This window comes from Cricetulus griseus, chromosome 2 (genome assembly GCF_003668045.3).
Source record: "Cricetulus griseus strain 17A/GY chromosome 2, alternate assembly CriGri-PICRH-1.0, whole genome shotgun sequence".
Classification (NCBI taxonomy): domain Eukaryota; kingdom Metazoa; phylum Chordata; class Mammalia; order Rodentia; family Cricetidae; genus Cricetulus; species Cricetulus griseus.
In genome coordinates, this window is record NC_048595.1 from 11,817,802 (window position 1) to 11,838,592 (window position 20,791).

Here is a 20,791-nt window from a genome sequence, read left to right on the forward strand (position 1 = left end):
TCCCCAATGCAACACATTTCCCAGCTTCCATTCTGAAGCCAAGACATCTCTAAACTATACAGGCTGGTTTAATTCAGCAGTCCCTTCCACAATCCAATGTCTCTCAGCAGCTGCTGTTCACTCAACATTTAATAAAATACCCTATTTTTACTTCAAGAGGGAAGATATAGGGCACAGCCACAGTCTGCATAACACAAAACCAAGCTCCAACCAAGCAAACAATCCAAAGCTCAAGATCTGGGATTCATTCACAATCCTTTATGTTTTCCCAAGAGGCTTACATCCCATCCTTGGTCCCACCCTCAGGAGCATATACATCTAGCTGCCTTCTAGATCCCAGCCTGCTCTATTTCACTGTGGCTGATGCTTTTGGTCCTTATCACACGCACTGGTATTTCCAAAACTGCTAATGTCCACGTCCACAGTTGCAACTGAGCTCTCTTTAGGAACTCTAGCCCTGCCACACATTTGCAAACCTCAGCTGTTTCCATGATGCTTTCCTGTCTTTAAAACCATTATCGCCTTTGTTTTTTCAAGACAGAGTTTCTCTGTGGCTTTGGAGGCTGTCCTGGAACTAGCTCCTGTAGACCAGGCTGGTCTCAAACTCACAGAGATCCACCTGCCTCTGCCTCCCAAGTGCTGAGACTAAAGACGTGTGCCATCACCACCTGGCTCTGATGGGAAATTCTGAAGCTTCCCAGAGATGGACCTGGCCAGAACCCATCCACCTGGCCAGTATTTAATTAAAACTTGCTTCAAATTTGGCTTTTCTCCATTGGTGGGATGAATAGCCCCTGAGTTTGGACACTAGGAGACCTTTCAGAGGCCTGAGGCCATTCTTGGTGTGGCCATCAATAAAAAGGGACCCAAAACTTTTTTTGAGGGGGAGGGATTTGAGATAGGGTTTCTCTGTGTAGCTTTGGAGCCAGTCCTGGAACTTGCACTGTAGACCAGGCTGGCCTTGAACTCACAGAGATCTGCCTGCCTCTGCCTTCCTAGTACTGGTATTAAAGGTGTGTGCCACCACTGCCTGCTGGGACTCAGAACTTTTTTTTTTTTTTTTTGGTTTTTCAAGACAGGGTTTCTCTGTGGCTTTGGAGGCTGTCCTGGAACTAGCTCTTGTAGATCAGGCTGGTCTCGAACTCACAGAGATCCTCCTGCCTCTGCCTCCTGAGTGCTGGGATTAAAGGCGTGCGCCACCAACGCCCAGCGGGACTCAGAACTTTTAATTGGCTTAATCAGTATGGTTGTCCATAACTATTTCATGTGAATCATTTCACACTCCTGAGCTTTCGTTTAAAATTACCTCATTAAAATTGATTGCTAAATTTTGTAATAACATTAACAATGCTAAGATTAAAATATATGGAGAATGGGGGCCTGGAGAGATGGCTCAGAGGCTAAGAGCATGGCCTGCTCTTGCTGAGGACCTAACTCCAGGCACTCACTTGGTGGCTCTTGGCCATCTGTGACTCCAGTTCCAGGGAATCTAATGCCATCTTCAGGCTTCCACAAGCACTGCAGATACATGGTACACAGGCAAAATTAATGACCTGACATATAAAATTAAAAACAAAAATGTCGTGAATGGTATTTAAAAATAAATATGTTTGTAACTAAAATATAAAGGACATATTTTTTAAATAAATCCAGTATCCTGAGATAAAATTGTTTAAATTTCTATCACAGTATTTCCTTAAGTATTGTTTTTTTCTTAGTATCCTTTTACTAAATGGACATTTAAAAACCTATGATTAAGTATATTTTATTAGACAAAGCCTTTGCTTTTCAAATAGTCCTTGCCTTAAGCATATAAAATTCATTTAGAGAATGATGCCTACATAAAATATTTCTACTAAATTGCATAGTGATTGTTTTTGTTTTTCAAGACAGGGTTTCTCTGTATACCTTTGGAGCCTGTCCTGGAACTAGCTCATGTAGACCAGGCTGGTCTTGAACTCAAGAGAGATCCTACTGCCTCTGCATCCTGACTGCTGGGATTAAAGGTGTCACCACCTGGCAGAAGTTCTGTTCTTTAATGGCCTTTACCAGCCAGTTCCTCTCTCCTGAAGACTGCTGTCCAGCCCACTACTCAACAGAATTCTTGGTTCCCAGTGCACAAAATGCAGTGGTTGGCCAGCAAGAGGAACTGTGAATGGCAACTCCGGAAGAAAGAGCTCCATAAGCAGAGCCTGGTGGATTAGAATCTCAAGGTTGAGGAGAGGTTGGAATGTGTGGGCCCAGAGGCTAATTATCTTATCACTGGGCTAAATTCTCACCCTCTGGAATTTTACCCTGTGAGGGTAAATTCTTGTGACAATAGGGAAAATCCTTTTAGAATCTATTGACTTAGCAGACCACTAGCTTCCACCAATCCAAAACAAAATGTCATCAGATAGCATCTTGAGCCAATAGGAAAGCTTCCCCATCTCTCTGACAACCTGAAACTGAAGTGGCCGGTTGATGACTGAAATTGGGGGGTGGGGGGGCGATGAGTCCTGATTGGGAAGCTTCCAGAGAACTATCCTGGGTCAGGAAGCAGCTAGACTGGGAAAAGAAAGTGCTTGCTTGGTAGGAAGCCTGTCTCTCCACACCCAACAATTTGTTGATTCAGATTTGGAAGTCAATGAAATCCCCTAGGCTAGTTCCTGAGGCGCCCTCGTGACTGTGAAAGGTTTGGCCCAGGGTGGAGGGCTATTCAAGGTTCTGGGAGATGTGTCCAAGGACATTCTCTAACAGGTACCGTGGCAGCATGGCTCCCTCAAATGACCCCACAGGACTGGAGAGCCAGCCTCAAGAGTTCAGCCTGGAGATGAACTCTGGTAAGATGTGGCACAGGCTACCTCAGCTCTAGGAAAAAGATCAGCTGACAGGAAGTGGGCAGGCAAGGGGCTGATGGCTGGGTTGTATGGCTGTGTGGACTTCACACAGCCCCTGAATCAATCAGCAAACCAGAGCATAATCGTCCTGTGAACCAGGCAAAGATTACTCGTGTGTGTACACATGCGGGCACATGCGTGGTGTCAGACAGCAGATTCAGAGCTGGTCTTATTCTACCATCATGTGAGATTACACTCAGGTCATCGGGGCACAGCAAGCGATTTTTGCCTTCTGAGCCGTCTCAAAGACTTAGTCGTGTGTATGTGTTGTAGGGGAAGTGATTTTGCGCACCATGGTGGCACATTCCTTTGTCCCGGCACCCTGGAGGCAGAGGCAGGCAGATATCTGAGTTTGAGGCCAGCATGGTCTACAGATTGAGTACCAGGACAGCCGGGGCTATACAGAGAACCCCTGTGTGTGTGTGTGTGTGTGTGTGTGTGTGTGTGTGTGTGTGTGTGTGTGAGAGAGAGAGAGAGAGAGAGAGAGAGAGAGAGAGAGAGAGAGAGAGAGAGAGAGAACATAATGTGGGCTGGCATAGCATCTAATTCAATCATTTTCTACTTTAACTTTTTTGATTATTTGTTTTTCAAGACAGGGTGTTTCTCTGAGGAACTCTAGCTGCCCTGGAACTTGCTCTGTAGACCAGGCTGACCCTCAACTCGGAGATCCATCTGCCTCTGCCTCCTGAGTGCTGGGATTAAAGGCGTGTGCCATTTTAGCCCAGCTATTTAAATTTTTTTTTTTTTTAGCATTCTTCATTTTATTTTATATAGGGGCATTTTGCCTGCTTCTATGTATGTGTACTGTGTGTCTGGTGTCCATGGGAGTCAGAAGAGGACATCATATTCCCTGCAACTGATGTTAACGGATGGTTGTGAGTCACCATGTGCGTGCTGGGAACTGAACCGAGTCCTCCATCTCCCCACCGCCTCTGCACCATACTCTTTGAGACAGGGTCTCACACCGAACCTGGAGCTCACTGATTTGGCTAGGCCAACCATCAAGCTCCAGGCATCTGTCTATCTCTACTACCCACTCTCAGCACGGGGGCTGTAGACCTGTGCCACCTGGGGTTTCATATGGATGCTGTGGATCTAGGCTCATGCTTGTACTGAAATTATTTTATTACCGGAGTCCTCTCCCCAGCCCCCAGCCTCACCCCTGCAGCTCTAATGTAAAGACACTTCCTGGGCAGTTCATAAGCAAGATAGAGTTGAGACACAATTGTAGTGATATGTTACTTATGATTTATTAAAGCTTGACTGAGGATTCAGAAAAGCAAAGTCAGCCTCAAGCTATGAGATCAGGCAATGGTGATACACACCTTTAATCCCAGCAGCCAGAGCTAGGAGGTGGTGGTACACATCTTTAATCCTAGGACTCAGGATTAAGACAGATGTATTCTCTCTGAGTTCATGCCCACCCAGATCTACACAAGAGTGAATCAGTCAGAAAGAGAATTATAGCTCATACCTTTAATACCAACATTAGGGAAGTATATAAGACAGAAGCAAGATCTCAGTAGAGACATTCATTCTTCAGCCACACTGAAGATGGGAGCATTTAGTCTCCAGTCACACTGAAGAGAGGTTATAATCTGAGTGTTGGTGAACCTGAGCTTCTTCGAGGATCAGCCCTTTCAGCCTGAGCTAGAGGTGACAGCTAGAGGCTGGGTACTTTGCTTATCTGATATTCAGTTTGAAGCTTGAACCCCAATATCTGTCTCTGGATCATTTATTCATGTTACAAATTGGGGCCCCAACCCATGACCCTGAGATTAAGAGTCTCATGCTGACACTGGGCAATGGCGGGACACGTCTTTAATCCCAGCACTCGGGTGACAGAGGCAGGCAAATCTCTGTGAGTCGAGGCATCTAAAAGCTACACAGAGAAACCCAGTCTCAGAAAAAAAAAAAGTTCTACCAACTGAGCTAGCCGGCACATCAGGGGCTAAGCTTGAAGTTCCCAGGAACCGGTGAGAATACAGTTTAAAATTAGGTTTTGGGTGCTTGCTGTTAAGTCTGACCTGTGTTCAATCCCCTAGACCCACATGGTAGAAGGAAGACTAGACTCCACAAGTTGTCCTCTGACAACTTGGCACATGTGTGCCTACACACAATATAAATAAGTAGACAAACTTGATTGGCTGTGCTAACCCAAACTTCTGACCCTTCCCTTCCTTTTAGGTATACCACCGTCAGCCTGCCCAAACAGGGCTATCCCTACAGCTCACATCACTTACGTTATTGACTGTACCACTGGAAAGCAAATCTCTCTGGATGTACCCCCAGTGCCACCCCAAGTGTCAAGACCCAGCCAGGGACTCGTCACTCTGCCAATGAAGACTTTTGCTATGTTCTGTGGAGAAAACACGCAGCAAGGGACTCGGGACTCTTCAATCAATTGCAGACCTCTTGTCCGGACCAAGGATACATTGCCATCCTACAGACGACTTGTGGCTCTAGCTTCCCTCCCTGCCCGCCCACCATGTCCCCAGGATGACCCTAAAGCCGAGAGGAGCTCCTTGAAGGCTGGAGCTACTAGAAAGCATTCAAGCATGGGGGCAGTTAAGCGCTCATTGAAGGCTCTCTTTTCCTGTTTCTGTGTGCAGGTCGAGTAGCTTGGCGGGGGTGGGGGTGGGGGGGCGGGGAGAGTCTGGGAATTCAGCAATCTTTGGAGTCTGAACCCAGAAAGGCACTGATGGACATAAGAGCGAGTCACTGTCTTCTCCCCTATCCTCTGCCAGGCTCTCAGCTGAGGCCAGGCATGGTACCGACCAAACACCTTCTACCTATCCTACAGGGTGCTGCTGATGACATCATGGTTTTCTTGACCCTTGGGAAGGGAGAAGGTTGGAATAAGTGACCACATAAATAAAGATGATGGTTTTGAGCAATGCTGAGCACATCTGTGACATGGTGTGGAAGTGTCTTTCCTGCTGCAGGGCTTAGGGAAGGGCTGGTTGTACAGGTAAACACAGTATGATCTGAAAAACAGAAAGACAACCCTAGGGAGTTTTTCCTCCTTATGGAAACCCACCCGCCCCACATAGATAAGCTGAGGAGGGCTCAGGGGTGTTCCCTGTGTGATGGTCAGGGCCAGTTATTGGTTGCTGTCACTTTGGCTCAGGTGCAGTCCTAGAGGTGACTGGAAGGACATGGGACAGTAAGGGAGAAATACTAGGCTCCAGAGACTCCATCCTCAAAGAAGGGAGATTGGGCTGGGGTACAGCTCAGTCTGCTTGTCTGGTACGTAGGACTCATTGGGTTTAATCCCCAGTATCAAATAAACCAGGCATGGTGGCACACAGCTGTAAACTCAGCACCTTCGGAGTGACAGCAGAATCAGAAGTACAAGGTCAACCAGGCAGTGGTGGTGGCCCATGCCTTTAATCCTGGTTCTTGGGGGCAGAGGCAGGTGGATTTCTGAGTTTGAGGCCAGCCTGGTCTACAGAGTGACAGGACATCCAGAGCTATATAGAGAAATCCTGTCTTGAAAACAAAACAAGTAAAAACAAAAAGAGAGAAAAGGACAGAATCCTGTCCTCCAGACTACAGACCACGGTCAAGCAGGCAGGGAGGAAGCTAGGGGCTGCACATTCACTCAGACCAGGGAGAGAGATGGTTTCCACTAGGCGCGGAGTAAAATATAAGGCTCCTATCCACTGGGAAAGTGGATTACACTCTTCCTGCTGCATGCTCATCCCCAAGTTAGTGTAAAAGAGGTTGATTAGAGAGGGACCCTTGGAAGAGGCCTGTGGCTGCACGGCTCCTGTCCACCAGCAGGTGTCACCCTATCACCAGCTGGAGTTTGCTTTCTAGAAGTAAGGCTACTCACTCCACTTTGTGTGAGGATAATGAGTGTTTATGCCAAGCATGGTGACTTTTCTGAATTTAGCCGTTTGGTGAAGGTTTGGGGCTCGGGAACTGTTCAGTACAAGCAGCAGTCATTGAGGCTACTGGCTAGCGGCCACGTGGGTGGCATGCCACATCAGATCGCGGGTGGCATGCCACATCAGATCGCGCTGGTTCAGTCTGTGCATAGATGTGATTTTTACTGCCATTTTACAAATGAGGAAATTAAGGCCAGAGGGGTGAAACTCTTTGCCCATGTCACTGATTATTAAGGGGGGATGGAAGGGCAGAATGGGGAAGAGAAGGGGGGAGGAGGAAGGAGGACCAGAAAGGGAGGGAGGGAAGAGGGAAACGAGTCAGTTTGTAGCCCTTCCCTCACCCTTCTGGCTGGGGGGTGGGAGGGAAGGCATCCCAGAAGACCCTAACCCTTTCCATAGCTCCCAGACTCCCACAGACTGTTCCTAGTTCTGAGCTGTGCCAGCTGCAGCCAGGGTGCTCAGGAGCTTACTTGTTGGACTGTGGCCACCATCCTCAGGGACAGAGGCCCTGTCCTTGGGTTCAGTCCAACAAACACAACCCATTGAGCTCCTAAGACATCTTTGGTCTCAGAATAGATCCTGGGTGTAGATGGATTTTTCTGCCCCGACAGCCAGGTCCCAAATAACCGCACAGAGACTTGTTTTTGTTTTGTTTGTTTGTTTGTTTTTCAAGACAGGGTTCCTCTGTGTAGCTTTGGAGCCTGTCCTGGAACTTGGTTCCGTCCACAGCTCCTTGGCATCGTCTCATAGTATTGGCATCTCCAAAATGCTGGGGGTCTCTGCTGGAGTTTGGTGGTGCCTTCACCTCTCTTGGGCTCTCTTCAGGGACTCCAACTCTGTTACACAGTGCCAGGCCTCAGCTGCTCTCCGTCACCCCTCCATGCCTTCGAAATCAGTACCACACTGGGATAGTCTTACACATTACGCTCTGGCTGACAGCACAGGTAGAGCCATGGTCCCTCTGGATCACAGCTTCTGTGTTCTGACCCCAGAAAATTTCACCTCCATGGAGCTGGTCCCTTCTTAATCACAGCCAATCTGCCAGCCCCAGCTGGCCACTAGCCCCAGCTGGCCAGTATTTTCTTTTTTTTTTTTTTATTCCGAGACAGGGTTTTTCTGTATTGCTTTGGAGCCTGTCCTGGAACTCGCTCTGTACACTGGGATGGTCTTGAACTTGCAGTGATCCAACTGCCTCTGTCTCCCAAGTGCTAGAATTTAAAGTGTGCACCATCACACCCAGCATTTTTAAAAATTTATTTATTTACTATGTATACAGTGTTCTGCCTGCATATATATCTACACACCAGAAGAGGGCACCAGATCTCATTACAGATCGTTGTGAGCTACCATGTGGGTGCTGGGAATTGAACTCAGGACCTCTGAAAGAGCAGCCCGTGCTCTTAACATCTGAGACATCTACCTATCCCCACACCCAGCATTTTAGTGGTTCTTAATTCAAAATATCTAACAACCTTGACAGGGTCTTTAAGGGACTCTGGAAATGTTCCTCTTGAAGCAGCACAAGCCAGGCCTCCATTGTGCGTCGCCCACCGTCTGATTACTCTTGACATCTTGGAAGCTCCCACACAACAGTCCACTGAGTGCTCAGCGGTCAACAGCTCTCCCAGCCCAAACTTCAAGAGAAACCATAGTCCTCCCCAAAAATACGAAATCAGGTTCGCCACAGCAGATGTGGTACCAATTTTTGTCTTACTTGGGATTTATGAAGTAACTTGGAGAGTGTCTTAGGTACGGTTTTTATTGCTCCAAAGAGACACCATGCCCACTGCAACTCTTATAAAGAAGTATGTAGCAGGGTGTTGGTGGTGCACGCCTTTAATCCCAGCACTCGGAGGCAGAGGCAGGCGGGTCTCTGTGCGTTCCAGACCAGCCTGGTCTACAGAGTGAGTTCTAGGACAGCCTCCAAAGCCACAGAGAAACCCCGTCTCGAGGGAAAAAAAAAAAAGAAAAAAAAAGGTATTTAATTGAGGGTGGCTCGCTGACAGCTTCAGAGGTTCAGCGCATTATGACCATGAAGCCGAGCATGGCAGCGTGCAGGCAGATGTGCTGCAGCTGAGAGTCTTTCAGGTAACAGGAAGTGGCCGACTGTCACAATGAGGTTAGGAGTCACCTAAGACCATCAGAAAACACAGATGTTTACATGACAATTCATAACAGTAGCAGAATATGATTCATAATAGTAGCAAAGTTACAGTTATGAAGAAATAATGCAGCAGAAATAATGTCATGGTTGGGTTTCACCTCAGCATGAGGAACTGTATTAACTGTATTATTAAAGGGGCGCAGCTTACTGAAGGTTGAGAACCACTGCTAACCGCTGCTTTAGAGCTCTCCCCCTCACCGTGCCAGGTGGCTGACTTCCATGATGGCTTAACTCAGACAGCTTGGTTTTTTGTTGTTGTTGTTTTTTTTTTTTTTTCCTGCCCCTCCATTCTCCTACTGCTGAGATTGACAGCTGCCTGCCCTGGGGTTTTTCTTTTAAACTCTAATAAAATTGTCCTCTATGCATAGACTCTGGCTTTGCCTGACTTTCAAACTTTTCCTGCCTTTCAATTCTCTGTTGGGGCAAACAGATCCATTCTTGCATGCCGCAGATGGTGTCAAGCTCACTGAAGGCCCCTGCTTTCTACTCAAGAGAGAACTAAGGCTTTTAGAGGCTCCCTGCCTCCACCCTAGGGCTTGGAATGCATCCTCTCAGAGGGGCTGCAGGGGTGCCGTGGAGGGGGGTGCAGTGCAGGGGTTAAGCTCCACCCCTCAGTTGCTTTTCCCTGGAGGGGAGGACCAGCCCAAGTACAAGTCCTTCTGTGCCAGGGACACTGTGGTTATAGGAGGCACACAGGGGTTAATGTGTGTGCACAATGGCAAATAGCTTCGGGACAGTGGAGTCAAGATTTGGCCCTAGGTGGTCTGACTCCCGGGGACCCTCCCCTCTTTTCTGAGGCTCCTTTGATGTTTTCTGTGCTGGGTTTGGGAGCAAGAGGGACAGTCTGGGGAGCAAGCAGAGAGCACCTAAGGGTGCTGGTCTGGGAGAAGAGAGCTGGACTACGGTGAGAGTTCAGGGATTCCACATTTATTACTGAACTTTTGAACACTGTTAGTGAGTGACTCTGGGTGAGGCCCAGCCCTCTGAGCCTGGACCTCACCATCATATGAAGAGTTTGAACCAAATCCCTGAGACGTAGCCTGGCCAAGCAATGGATGGGCCAGCTTCCAAATAGCACTGGCACGTACTATTTGCATAGTCGAAACACCCCTGCAAACAATCTTGAAGGGGATGCACACGCCTCAGGCTTGGGACTCGACTTTTGTTGTTGTTTTGTTTTGTTTCGTTTTGTTTTGTTTTAGTCAGGCTCTAATGTAGCCAAAGGCTAGCCTAAAACCACGCAGCCAAGGATCACATTGAATTTCTGATCCCAGAGCTCTGGGATTTCAGACGTGCACCCCCAGATTCCAGAATTTGCTAGGCAGGAAGTCTATCAAGCTACAGCCAGCCTGGACTCCGATTTTGAGACTAAACTTATGGGTCTGTGTGGCTGTGGAAGGAAGGAGCCCTTGGAAGCTGGAAGCCTTGTGGTACTCTCATCCCGATTCCTGGGGCAGCACCTGGCTTGGATTCTCCGGAGGTCCCTGGCCTCTGAGGGCTACATCTTTTCAGCTTCTCCTGGCTGGTATACAACAGATCTTTCCCTCAAAGTTACAAGGCGTAGGACTCCTCCTCTCCTCCACTCTGCAGAAGTAGGGGCTTCCATGTCTGGGGGACAGGGAGCATGTTGATCCGGGCTGACACGGCAGAGTTTTCCTGAGCCCCAGGTAAAGATTCCAGCAACGACACTTCCACGCTGGATAACTTTGGATCACTTGCTTGACCGTATGAACCTCCACATCCATCTGTGTGAGAGGATAATGGCACCCTAGTCACAGTATTATTGGGGTGCCTGGCAATACTGGGCACTCAGTGAATGGGGTTCCCAGAACTAAGCTCCACCAATGGGGGAGGGGTGGAGGGCCTGCAGCCAGGCCTATATTTAGTCTAGAAAGGGTGGGCCAGCCTGGTGCCCCAGCAGGCGGAGCTGAGCAGAGACTCCTGGATGACCGCCCCCACATTCCCACCCTCCCGGTCAGCAGGGTCACCTTGGCTGGAGTGACAGCCCAGGGCTCCCTTAGACCAGAAGAACCTGGTTTCCAGCGGCAGGAAGCTGCCTGTGCAGGGGTGGCGACCTGTGATGGGAGGCACCCCACCCCACCCCACCCCACCCCACCGCTGGGGACAGTCCCCCTTCCAGCGCTGGCTCTCCCGCTGGCTGCCGTGGTCCTCTCGCCAAGGTGAACCTGACCTCGGGTGGGGGGCGAGTGGGGAAGGTTGTCAGCCCCGCCCCACGCCCCAGCCCCGCGCCGATGAGTGCTGGGGCTGCAAATAGCGCAGCGGAATCCGTGACTCACGAGGCTGGAAATACTGCACCCCCACCTCCCCTCCCTGCTCCGACCGACCGCAGTCGCCAGCGGAGCGGCTCTGGGGAGCAGCCGGCGACTCTGATTTCAGTAGCTCCTGGGGGGTATGAGGAGAGAGGAGAAACCCCTGCCCCCCCCCCAACACTCCAGGCGTAGGCGATCCAGCGCCTCACCCTGCGTTTGGTTGGCCCTACCCCAACTGGCTGTGTCTTCGGAGCTCTGTGACCTTAGGCCATTCTCTTAGCTTCTCTGGGCCTCAGAAGCCCCATCGAGGGGAAGGACTTCAAGAAGGGACATTGTGACCCTCGGTTTGGGACAGCGTAGAACACAGCGCTGGTACCAAGTCCAGCTCAGACATTCCTCTTGAACTAAAGAATGAATACAGAGGGAAGGGCAGGCAGCCCGGAGACAGGATGCTATAAGCGGTTCAAGCCTTAGGCTGCTTTCCCCAGTCCGGATGTCCTGCCCACCCACTCAGTCCCTGCTCCCAGGTAGAACTCCAGGTGGGATCTCACAAGTCTGTTATACTGTCCTTTTATTGTGTATAGGGTGTAGAGGCCAGACTCCCATAAACCCCCACCCTCCCTGTCCCCAGGGTCCCCAGACAGCAGGAGTCAGAGGTCCCAGGGACCCCAACTAACTGAGAACTTCCCCCTCTCACACCTGCTTCGACCGACCGTGTGAGTCTGAGAGCCAGGGTCAAAGCCCTGGTCCCCCAGGGTTAAGACTGACAAGTGTCTTTGCCCTGGACTTGGAGGGCAGAAAGGGTCTGGGTCGGGGCTCTTCCTGTGGCCACCTTGTGCAGTGAGACAGTGAGACAGGGCAAGTGGCTCTAGAGAGTTCGAGTCAGGGGAACGCTCCCAGTGCCCAGAGGTGAGAGGCTGAGGGCCTCCGAGGCAGTGCTGTGTGCAGAGCCAACCTTCAGCCACAAAACCGAGCATCCAACTGGCTCAGAGACTCAGCGTCCCCACTGATGAAAATAGAGATGCTCAATCTGATTCTAGAACATTCTGAATCAGGCTTTAACCAATGGGAATGAGTGTTTAAGGGGCAGGGCAATGGCGACGTCTGTGTGGGAAGATTGGTGCATTAGCAGGCCTGTGACTGCTCTTGCTCTCACTTCCTAAGGGGGACTCTCCCTGCAGGGCGGGGGGGGGGGGAAGGCACCCAGGAGCTTAGGGCACCAGCAGCTGGAGATGGGAGCCTCATGCTATTTTAATAAACCCCACCTGGGTACAGGTGTCCCTGCCTGGCATAAGTAGCTGACTGGGGCCCAGGGTGACAGGTAGCCCTGGTTTGGAGACTTGCAGCCCTGGGGAGGTGACAATCATGGTTATCTCTCTGGCTTGCCTGAGGCAGTCCACCTAGGCCAGCAGCCCTGCTTGTGGCCAGCTCCTATATTCCACTTGCCAGGAGGGTCGTCCCTGGTCCCCTGCCCTGCAGAGATGTTTCTCTGTCCACTGATCATTTGCTTAGCCCTCAACTTTCTCCCCAAGTCCATCCTTCAACCCCTCTCTTGTGAACTAAGACAGGGAGATCCTATCTGAGAGAGAACAAGAGGGTCTTGGGACTGCTCCTGGGTGGAGAGGAGGGCCCTAGTTTGGGGGGAGGTTGACCCACCTGGGGCCTAAGAGTGTGTGGAGTGACTGGACCGGGCTGAGATGTTCTGGGGGCCATCGTCAGGGGTCAGGATGACCTCACCAGCAGGCCAGTAGAGGAGATTCGGGGAGGGGAGGGTAAGGGTGGGGAGACCCTCAGATTTTTATCTCCGTCCGGAAGGTCTGCTGGACGTGTTCTGTGTGGGGGTGGCGCCGTGCCCGGATGGTGAGGCTGCCATCCTCTCGAAGGGCCGAGGTCACCGATGTAGGGTCCACATCGTCTGGCAGTTGGCACTTGTGAGCAAAGGTGTTCATGACCGTGCCATCAGCTGCCAGCTGGGGGAGGGATGACAGGTCAGGAGTGGCTGTCCCAGCCCTTGCCCCATCCTGGGTCCTGGTCATGCCCAAATCAAGCCAGAGTCTCTGCTTTGCTCTCTGTCCTGTTACCCCACTGCTATCAGATGTGAAAGAGCTGGCCAGAGGTGTGCGGTGGCCAGGAGCCAAGGGCTCTGCAGAGGGGCTCCAGAGGTCCCAAGGGGAGCTGTGTGTAAGATGGGTTAGGTGGGGCTCTGTAAGGGTTGAACTTGCACAGGAGTAGCTGGAAGTCTGGGACTCTTGAGCCGTGGTGGGTAGATGACACAGCTGTGCCCTCTGGATCCCCAGACACCCTGAGTGTCCACCACCAGGGCCACCGCCCTCCCCCGAAGCCCAGCCAGCACATAGTGTCCATCGGAGTCTTCTGGCTGAGTCACCCTTGAGACGTGGGGCTGGCACGTGCAGCCAGTGGCCCTCAGTCCTCGAACCCCTAGCGGGGCTTCCTAGTATCCTGCCCTAATTAGGGGAGCTAGCCAAGCTTGGGAGGTGGTCAGGGAGGCCTTGGCAAATGTCCTCTAAGAATCAGCATGGTCCTAAGGACTGCAGCAGCCACTGTCTCGGCTGGCCATGCATTCTCTGATGATCTAGCTACCCTGAGACTCTGACTAAGGTACGTGGGGTTCAGGGTGGGTGTGACTCTGAGCTCCGTGGCTCCTGCTCAGCCTCAGGCCCAGTGTGGAGGTACCACAACAGGGCCCACGCTTCTGGCCCTGGGCTGAAAGAAGGGTGGAGGGTGCCATGAGTGGACTGTGCTGCCCAAGTTGGATCAGCCACTGCCACCTTCTTCTACCTTCTGCCAAAGAGCTGTCCTTACTCCACCATGGTCACTTCCCTTCTCTCCTCACCCACTCATGTCTCAACCGCTCAGGGTCCCTTCTGCTCACATCCCAAGATCCCTCTGTCATCCCTGGAGGATCCCCAGGTGCCATGACATGGGCTCCAAAAGACAGGTTCTATGAACCTTAGGTTGGAGAGGGCCATGAAGGTCCGTGGCCTGTGAGCCCACCAGGAATGGGCTGCAGTTTGTCCCGGAGGCGTGCAGACAGGGAAGGAAACAGTGGTCAGTGGAGAAGACGGGTGAAACTAGGGGACACAGAGCCAGCTAGACCAGGCAGAGTTCCGGGGAAGGTGGGGACCCTGGGGGGGGGGGCAGGACCAAGACTTACCTTCTCAGCCCGCACCTCAATATGGTTGTTGGAGGTGGTGACAATAATATCTTCAGGGGAAAAGTCTCTCATGTCCACCGTAAACTCATAGGCGTCGCCAAGGGTCTTGACACTGCCTTGTCCCCCAGGTCGGGCTGTGGACAGAACTGCTATAAGCTGGGCACCTAGCAAGCCCCGAACCTGAAAACCTGGTCTCTGCTCTTCCCTTGGGGAAATGAATGGCTCTCCTAGACAAGAGCCCCTCTCCTCACTCCTGCAGCTTACCTTGAGGGAGTTGGGGGTGGGTGCGAGCCTCACTCTATTTAATCTGTAATCTATACATGCAGATCTCTCCTTTATCCAAGGCCTGGAAGCTCTGGGGGGCCAGCCACCCCTCAATCTCAGCTATCCCTCTAGGGCTCCCATTAGGACATGGGCTGTGTGGGACTACTGGATTCACATCTCACCCCTAAGGTCACCATTGTCCCCAGGAGGCCCACCTGTATCTTAACCATATATATCTGTCTTGGTGGCCAGGTCTGTCTTGGCAGCCACATGTACCTAGAACCCATGCAGCACCTATTCCTGGCAGGTGGGGTGGCCACAGCCTGCTCAGGGAGGCCCTGGAGCAGACGCTCCTATCTGTGTCTCTCCCCTCCCCTCAGAGCCCCAGCACTTGCCTGGGAAGGCCAGGGGCTCCGAGTGGGGCCTCATGAAACTGCCAAAATCCTCTGAAAACATGCTCAAAGCCTTCTCCATGGGTGGGTCCTGAGCTGGGAGAGCCCGGGAGGCTGAAGAAGAAGAAGAGGAGGAGGAGGAGGAGGAAGAATGGAAGCTTCTCTCCGCTCTGAAGGCGGAGGAGGTCCGGTGGCTCATCCACAGGCAGCAGGGACCCTGTCCAGGCAGGGGCTGGGCTGGAGAAGCGTGTGGGTGCAGGCCTCCAGGGAAGCATGCCGGGGCCCTGACTGCCAGCGCTTTATAAGGCCTGACTGTCCCTGGGCCCAAGGCCAGCCCCTTGTCTGCTCGCTAAATTTAGGCCTCTTCATGGCCCAGAGGGGCCTGGAAATCTTCTTGGGAGAAATGGCCCTGCTGACAGCCTGACACACAAGGGCCGGGTTGGAGGGCTGAGCTCATCGCCTGGTACTCCAAGCCCAGAGCTCCAGCCCCAAGGGCCTCTGTAGTGGCCAGGGCAAGGGCAAGTCTTGCTCTATGCCTGCCCCAGGACTTTGTGGTTTGCTGTTTCCCTCCCTAGCCAGGGACCTGACTCTCCTCTCAGACTGGTTCTCAGGGCCTGTGCCTCCCTAATGAGACTCCTGAGGAGAGGGCATGTACAAGAGCCCTGCTGACTCTCTGTGAGACACCTGCAGCTCCAGGTTCAGCTATCTCCTCAGAAAGGTTGAGACAGCCCAGGGGGCGGGGCTAGAACACATAGGTGGCCCCTGTCAACTCCCACAGGAACCCCAAATCTACCCCTCCCTCCCGTCTCAGGTCTAAGAATCTGTTGTAGCAGAATAGAAGAAAGCTGGCAGCTGGAGGTGGGGCTGGCGGGGTGGGGGTGAGGGGATTGGGCCCAGCTTCAGGGAAGGGGCAGATAATTTGATAATTATCCTAAAAGGTCTAGGAGGCTAAATTGCTAGCAATAGTCCCTCCACCTCAGGCTCAGGGGAGTTGCCTGCCCAGGATCGTAGTAGTCACAGGTCAAAGAGAACACTAGGGACTCCCAGGGTGTCCCTGGGTGTTGCTGTCCCTTCCCAGCAAAGCCCTTTTCCATCTTCCATGGCTCAAAAAGAGGAGTTTTTAGGTCAGTTTCTAGACCAGGAAATGGAGCCTGTCCAGAAGGGAAAGACTGGGCCTGAGCACGTTAGAATGGTTGGGGTTCCACCCGAGATGTGCCCGACCCTTGTGTCCAAGAAGCCCCTTTCTTTTCACTGACTACTAAGTAGAACTCCAGACTCTCTGATGCTGGGTAGGAGGCAGAAGCCAGGAGAGACACTTTCAGGGGGCAGGTGGCCCACCAGTCCATCAAGCAGTTTTGGAACACAAATCTTGTGCTTTCTCCCCATATAATCACCCAATCCTCTCTCCCGTGGAAATCTCCAGTTGCTGCAGCCTACAGGGGCTCCTTGTGTCCTGAGTCCCCAATACTTGACAGTGTGACATAGTCTTTGTGCGTTCTGACACCTCTCTTGGTACCCCCTCATCCCCGCTCCTGGGTCAGGATCACCTGTCTCTCCCCCACTAACCCAGAGTCCCTGGAGGTGAGGGCTGTGCCTCTTGTTTCTGGGTTCACAGAGCTAACTAAGACTGGATCTGGTGCTATGGGAAGTCAGGACAGGACAGGGCAGAGCTGGGGGGTCAGAGTGATGGCTGGAGCTAAAGGTGGCGTGTGGAGGCATGTGGCATGTGTCACCCCTAGACATCTCCTGGAACTGGAGTTACGAATAACGGTGAATTACTCATGTGGGGGCTGGGAACCGAACCGGGGCCTATCCTGGGTGATGGGCAGTTGGCAAGGCTTCAGAGAGTCACTGGTATTGAGGAGAGAGGAAAAGAGGTAGGGTCGGGTGGGGAGCCCCCCAGAGCAGCCTGCCAGGGAAACAAGAGCCAACAGCTAAATGCAGACACGCTGTCACTGTCACGGTGCTGAGGGCCTGAGTCACTGCTGCTGGGTGTCAGCTCCCTTCACTCCCCACACCCGCCCACCGTCCCCCTCCTTTCCCCCACGTCCCTGAGGAGTCATCCATATAAATATTGAACCCTCTGGCTTCAGTGGCCAGGCAGGACCTCAAAAGGTCATGGAGGTCATTCTCTGACTCCAGGCAAGGTTCTGTCAGATCACAGAGACAGGAATCCAGTCCCTAGATGGGTGTGGTGACGCATGCCTGTCATACCAGGAGGATCAGGAGTTCAAGGCCCGTCTCGGCTTCATAGGAAGTTGGAGGTCATTATTTCTGAGATCCTGTTTGAAAAGAAACAAAAACAAAAACAATGGTCCCCAAAGGTCTCTCCAAAGCCCAGGGAACATCACAGGAGAGGGACAGAAGGGCAGTGGGAGTGGAAGGACGGGGAGGGAGGCATGTGATGGCGTGTGGAGGCGTGTGACGGCGTGTGGAGGCGTGTGGTGGCGTGTGGAGGGCATGTGGTGGGCGTGTGGAGGCGTGTGGAGGCGTGTGGAGGCGTGTGGAGGCGTGTGGAGGCGTGTGGAGGCGTGTGTGGCGTGTGGCGTGTGTGGGCGTGTGTGGGCGGTGGTGGCGTGGGGTGTGGCGTGTGGAGGCTGTGGTGCGGTGCGTGTGGGAGGCGTGTGGCGGCGTGTGTGGGCGGCGTGTGTGGAGCGTCGTGGCGTGTGGAGGCGTGTGGCTGTGCGGCGTGTTGCGGCGTGTGGCGCGTGTGCGGCGTGTGGCGGCGTGTGCGGCGTGTGGCGGCGTGTGGCGGCGTGTGGCGTGTGAGGCGTGTGGTGGCGTGTGGAGGCGTGGAGGCGTGTGGAGGCGTGTGGTGGCGTGTGGTGGCGTGTGGAGGCGTGTGGAGGCGTGTGGTGGCGTGTGGAGGCGTGTGGAGGCGTGTGTTGGGGCACTGTCACCTGGGTATGACCTGGCCTTGCTAACAAGAGCACACAGCAGCTGTGGCTGTCTGCCTGGGGCCTGGGAACAGAGGGACATTTGCATAGAGAGGGGGAACAGTGATGGAGTGGATGAGATGAGAGGGCGGCAGGGTGTGGTGAGGGTGAGCTGAGTGTACACAAGTTAAGAGCACTGGATGCGCCCGGCATTAGTGGCGCACACCTTTAATCCCAGCACTCAGGAGGCAGAGGCAGGCAGATCTCTGTGAGTTCAAGGCAAGCCTGGTCTCCAGAGCGAGTGCCAGGACAGGCTCCAAAGCTACACAGAGAAACCCTATCTCGAAAAAAAAAAAAAAAACAAAATAAAAAAGAGCACCAACTGCTCTTCCAGAGGACCAGGGTTCAATTCCCAGCCCCCACATGGTGACTCACAACCCTCTGTATCTCCAGGTTCAGGGGATCCAATCCCCTCTCTGGCTTCTACAAGGAACACCAGGCATGTATGTGGCACACAGACACACAGATGGGCATACACTTATACACATAGAATAATAAAGTATATTTTTTTAAAAAGTCAAACTGGGCTGTGGTTGTGGACACGCCTTTAATTCCAGCACTCAGGAGGCAGAGGCAGGTGAATCTCTGTGTGTTTGAGGCCAGCCTGGTCTACAGAGCGAGTTCCAGGATGGCCAAGGCTACACAGAGAAGCCCTGTCTCAACCCCCCCCCCCAAAAAGCCAAGAACTCCAAAAAAGATGGTAGCCCAGTCTCTTGACTTTGGGGCATCTTCCTCCCTGGGAGCATTTTCACAAACACAGGTGCACCTCAGCACACGGATCTGAGGGGCTGGAGAGATGACTCAGCACACGGATCTGAGGGGCTGGAGAGATGACTCAGCACACCGCTTTTGCAGAGGACCTAAGTTTGGTTCCCAGCACCCACAGTAGGCGGCTTATAACCACCTATAACTTCAGCTCCAGGGGATGCTACACCTGCCTCTGACCTCTGTGGGCAGTCCACTAATGCACCCACACACAGACACATAATTAAAAATGAAATAAAACTTTTGCGTCTTTATTCAATTTTTTCATCTTTTAATTTTATGTGTGTTTTGTCTGCATGTACACATGTGTACCACGTGAACACTCTGTGCCCATGTTGGATCCCTGGAACTGGAGTTACAGATGATTGTGAATTACCCATGTGGGGGCTGGGAACCAAGCCGGGGTCCTCTTCAAGAAAAAGTGCTGGGGCTGGAGAGATGGCTCAGAGGTTAGGAGCACTGGATGCTCTTCCAGAGGAGGTCCTGGGTTCAAGTCCCAGCAACCACATGGTGGCTCCCATGGGATCTGGTGCCCTCTTCTGGTATAAAGGGGTGCATACAGATCAAGCACTCATATGTACAAATAAATAAATAAATCTTAAAAAAAAAAAAAGAACAAGTGCTCTTAGCTGCTGAACCATCTTTCTGGCCCAAAACAAACTTGATGATTTAATAATACAATCAATCAATAACGTGATTCTGATGTGGGGTTCTGAGGACCAGGAATTCTTTCCCCTCAGCTCTCTGCACAGCCAGCCTGAAGGCCAGAGTAGGAATCCGTTTACAAAATGCCTCCTGGGCGAGGTTTAGGCCTGGGAGACTTGGATGAATAAAATACAGGCAGGCCCATGCTGCAGGGTTCACATGACAAGAGCGAGTAAGGCTCCAGACAAGGAAGGAGTCAGGTGGCATGTATGCTCTGGCTTCAGACCTGTTCTGACAGGACAGCAGCCCCTGTTCCTCAGGCACTTAGGACGTAGGAGGAAAACCTTAGGGGTAGGGGGACTGGCAGTTAGGGTTAGTGCATTGGGAGGGACTTACCCTGAGCACAGGAACCCCTGACAACCCTGTCTCAGTTTCCTGGTGCTCACAGTGGGGTGTGGACGCATGAGGGTTAGCTCTGGCACCAGTGCCAGCTAGCTGCCAAGACGAGAGACATGTTTGGGTTGTCAACAGAACAACTAACCATCTGTTGACAGCTGGGTAAGGGGAGGGTGCCCCTGGCTGCGCAGAACGGCAGGCTCCTGCCCCCTCTACACCACAGAAAACATACCTGCTCCTATTTTGAAGTAACTAGGGCTACAGGCCATTAAGTCTTGGATTTTAATCGGTCACCGGAGGAACAGGATTTTCAGAGTGGTGGCTTTGACAGGGTGGCAAGGGGAGAGGGCGAATTACCCCTTGCCTAGATTTTTCTTTCCCCTCTTCATGTCCACGTCCTCCTCCTCCTCTTCCTCCTCCCCCTCCTCCTCCTCCCCCCTCCTCCTCCTCTTTCTCCCCCTCCTCCTCCTCCTTCTCAATACAGTTCTCATGTAGCACAGGCTGTGCTCCAGTTTGCTATGTAGAGGAAGAGGACCATGAATTTCTCATCTGACCTCCCAAGAACCAGGATTGCAGGCATGTGCCACCACCCTGGGCAGGGCCTCATGCATGCTAGGCAGGCACTAACTGGGATGCATTAACATCCCCGAAATCTTCTAAAGGAGCCCCAGGCACAAACTCTTTATATTGTGTTCATTTCCTTGGGAGCTTGAAGATGGGACACAGTCTGGGCCCAAGCTCAGCCTCTGTTGTGTGACCATCAGTAAGTGACACATTTCTCCGACGACTTTCATCAAGCATCTCCAAACTGCTGTCATTATTCCAACCCACAAGGGTGTGGACGCCACTGAACAGCAGAGCAGTGCTGCCAACACACACACACAGAGACACACACACGTATACATACCCACAGATGCATTCACACACACAGACACACACACACACAGAGACACACACAGACACAGACACAGACACAGACACAGACACAGACACACACACACACACACACACA

The 20,791-nt window shown here is 52.2% G+C and overlaps 1 protein-coding gene across 1 annotated transcript; it reads right to left on the minus strand.

The window, feature by feature from the left end:
• Nucleotides 1-12,452: 12,452 nt before the first annotated feature.
• On the minus strand, nucleotides 12,453-15,734 carry Hspb7 (heat shock protein family B (small) member 7). The gene is made up of 3 exons (XM_027399920.2): nucleotides 15,041-15,734; nucleotides 14,382-14,515; nucleotides 12,453-13,176 (listed from the first exon to the last, which is right to left on the minus strand). Exons 1-3 carry the CDS (start codon nucleotides 15,234-15,236, stop codon nucleotides 12,997-12,999), a joined length of 510 nt encoding a protein of 169 aa, XP_027255721.1. The 5' UTR covers nucleotides 15,237-15,734; the 3' UTR covers nucleotides 12,453-12,996.
• Between the last annotated feature and the right edge of the window lie 5,057 nt (nucleotides 15,735-20,791).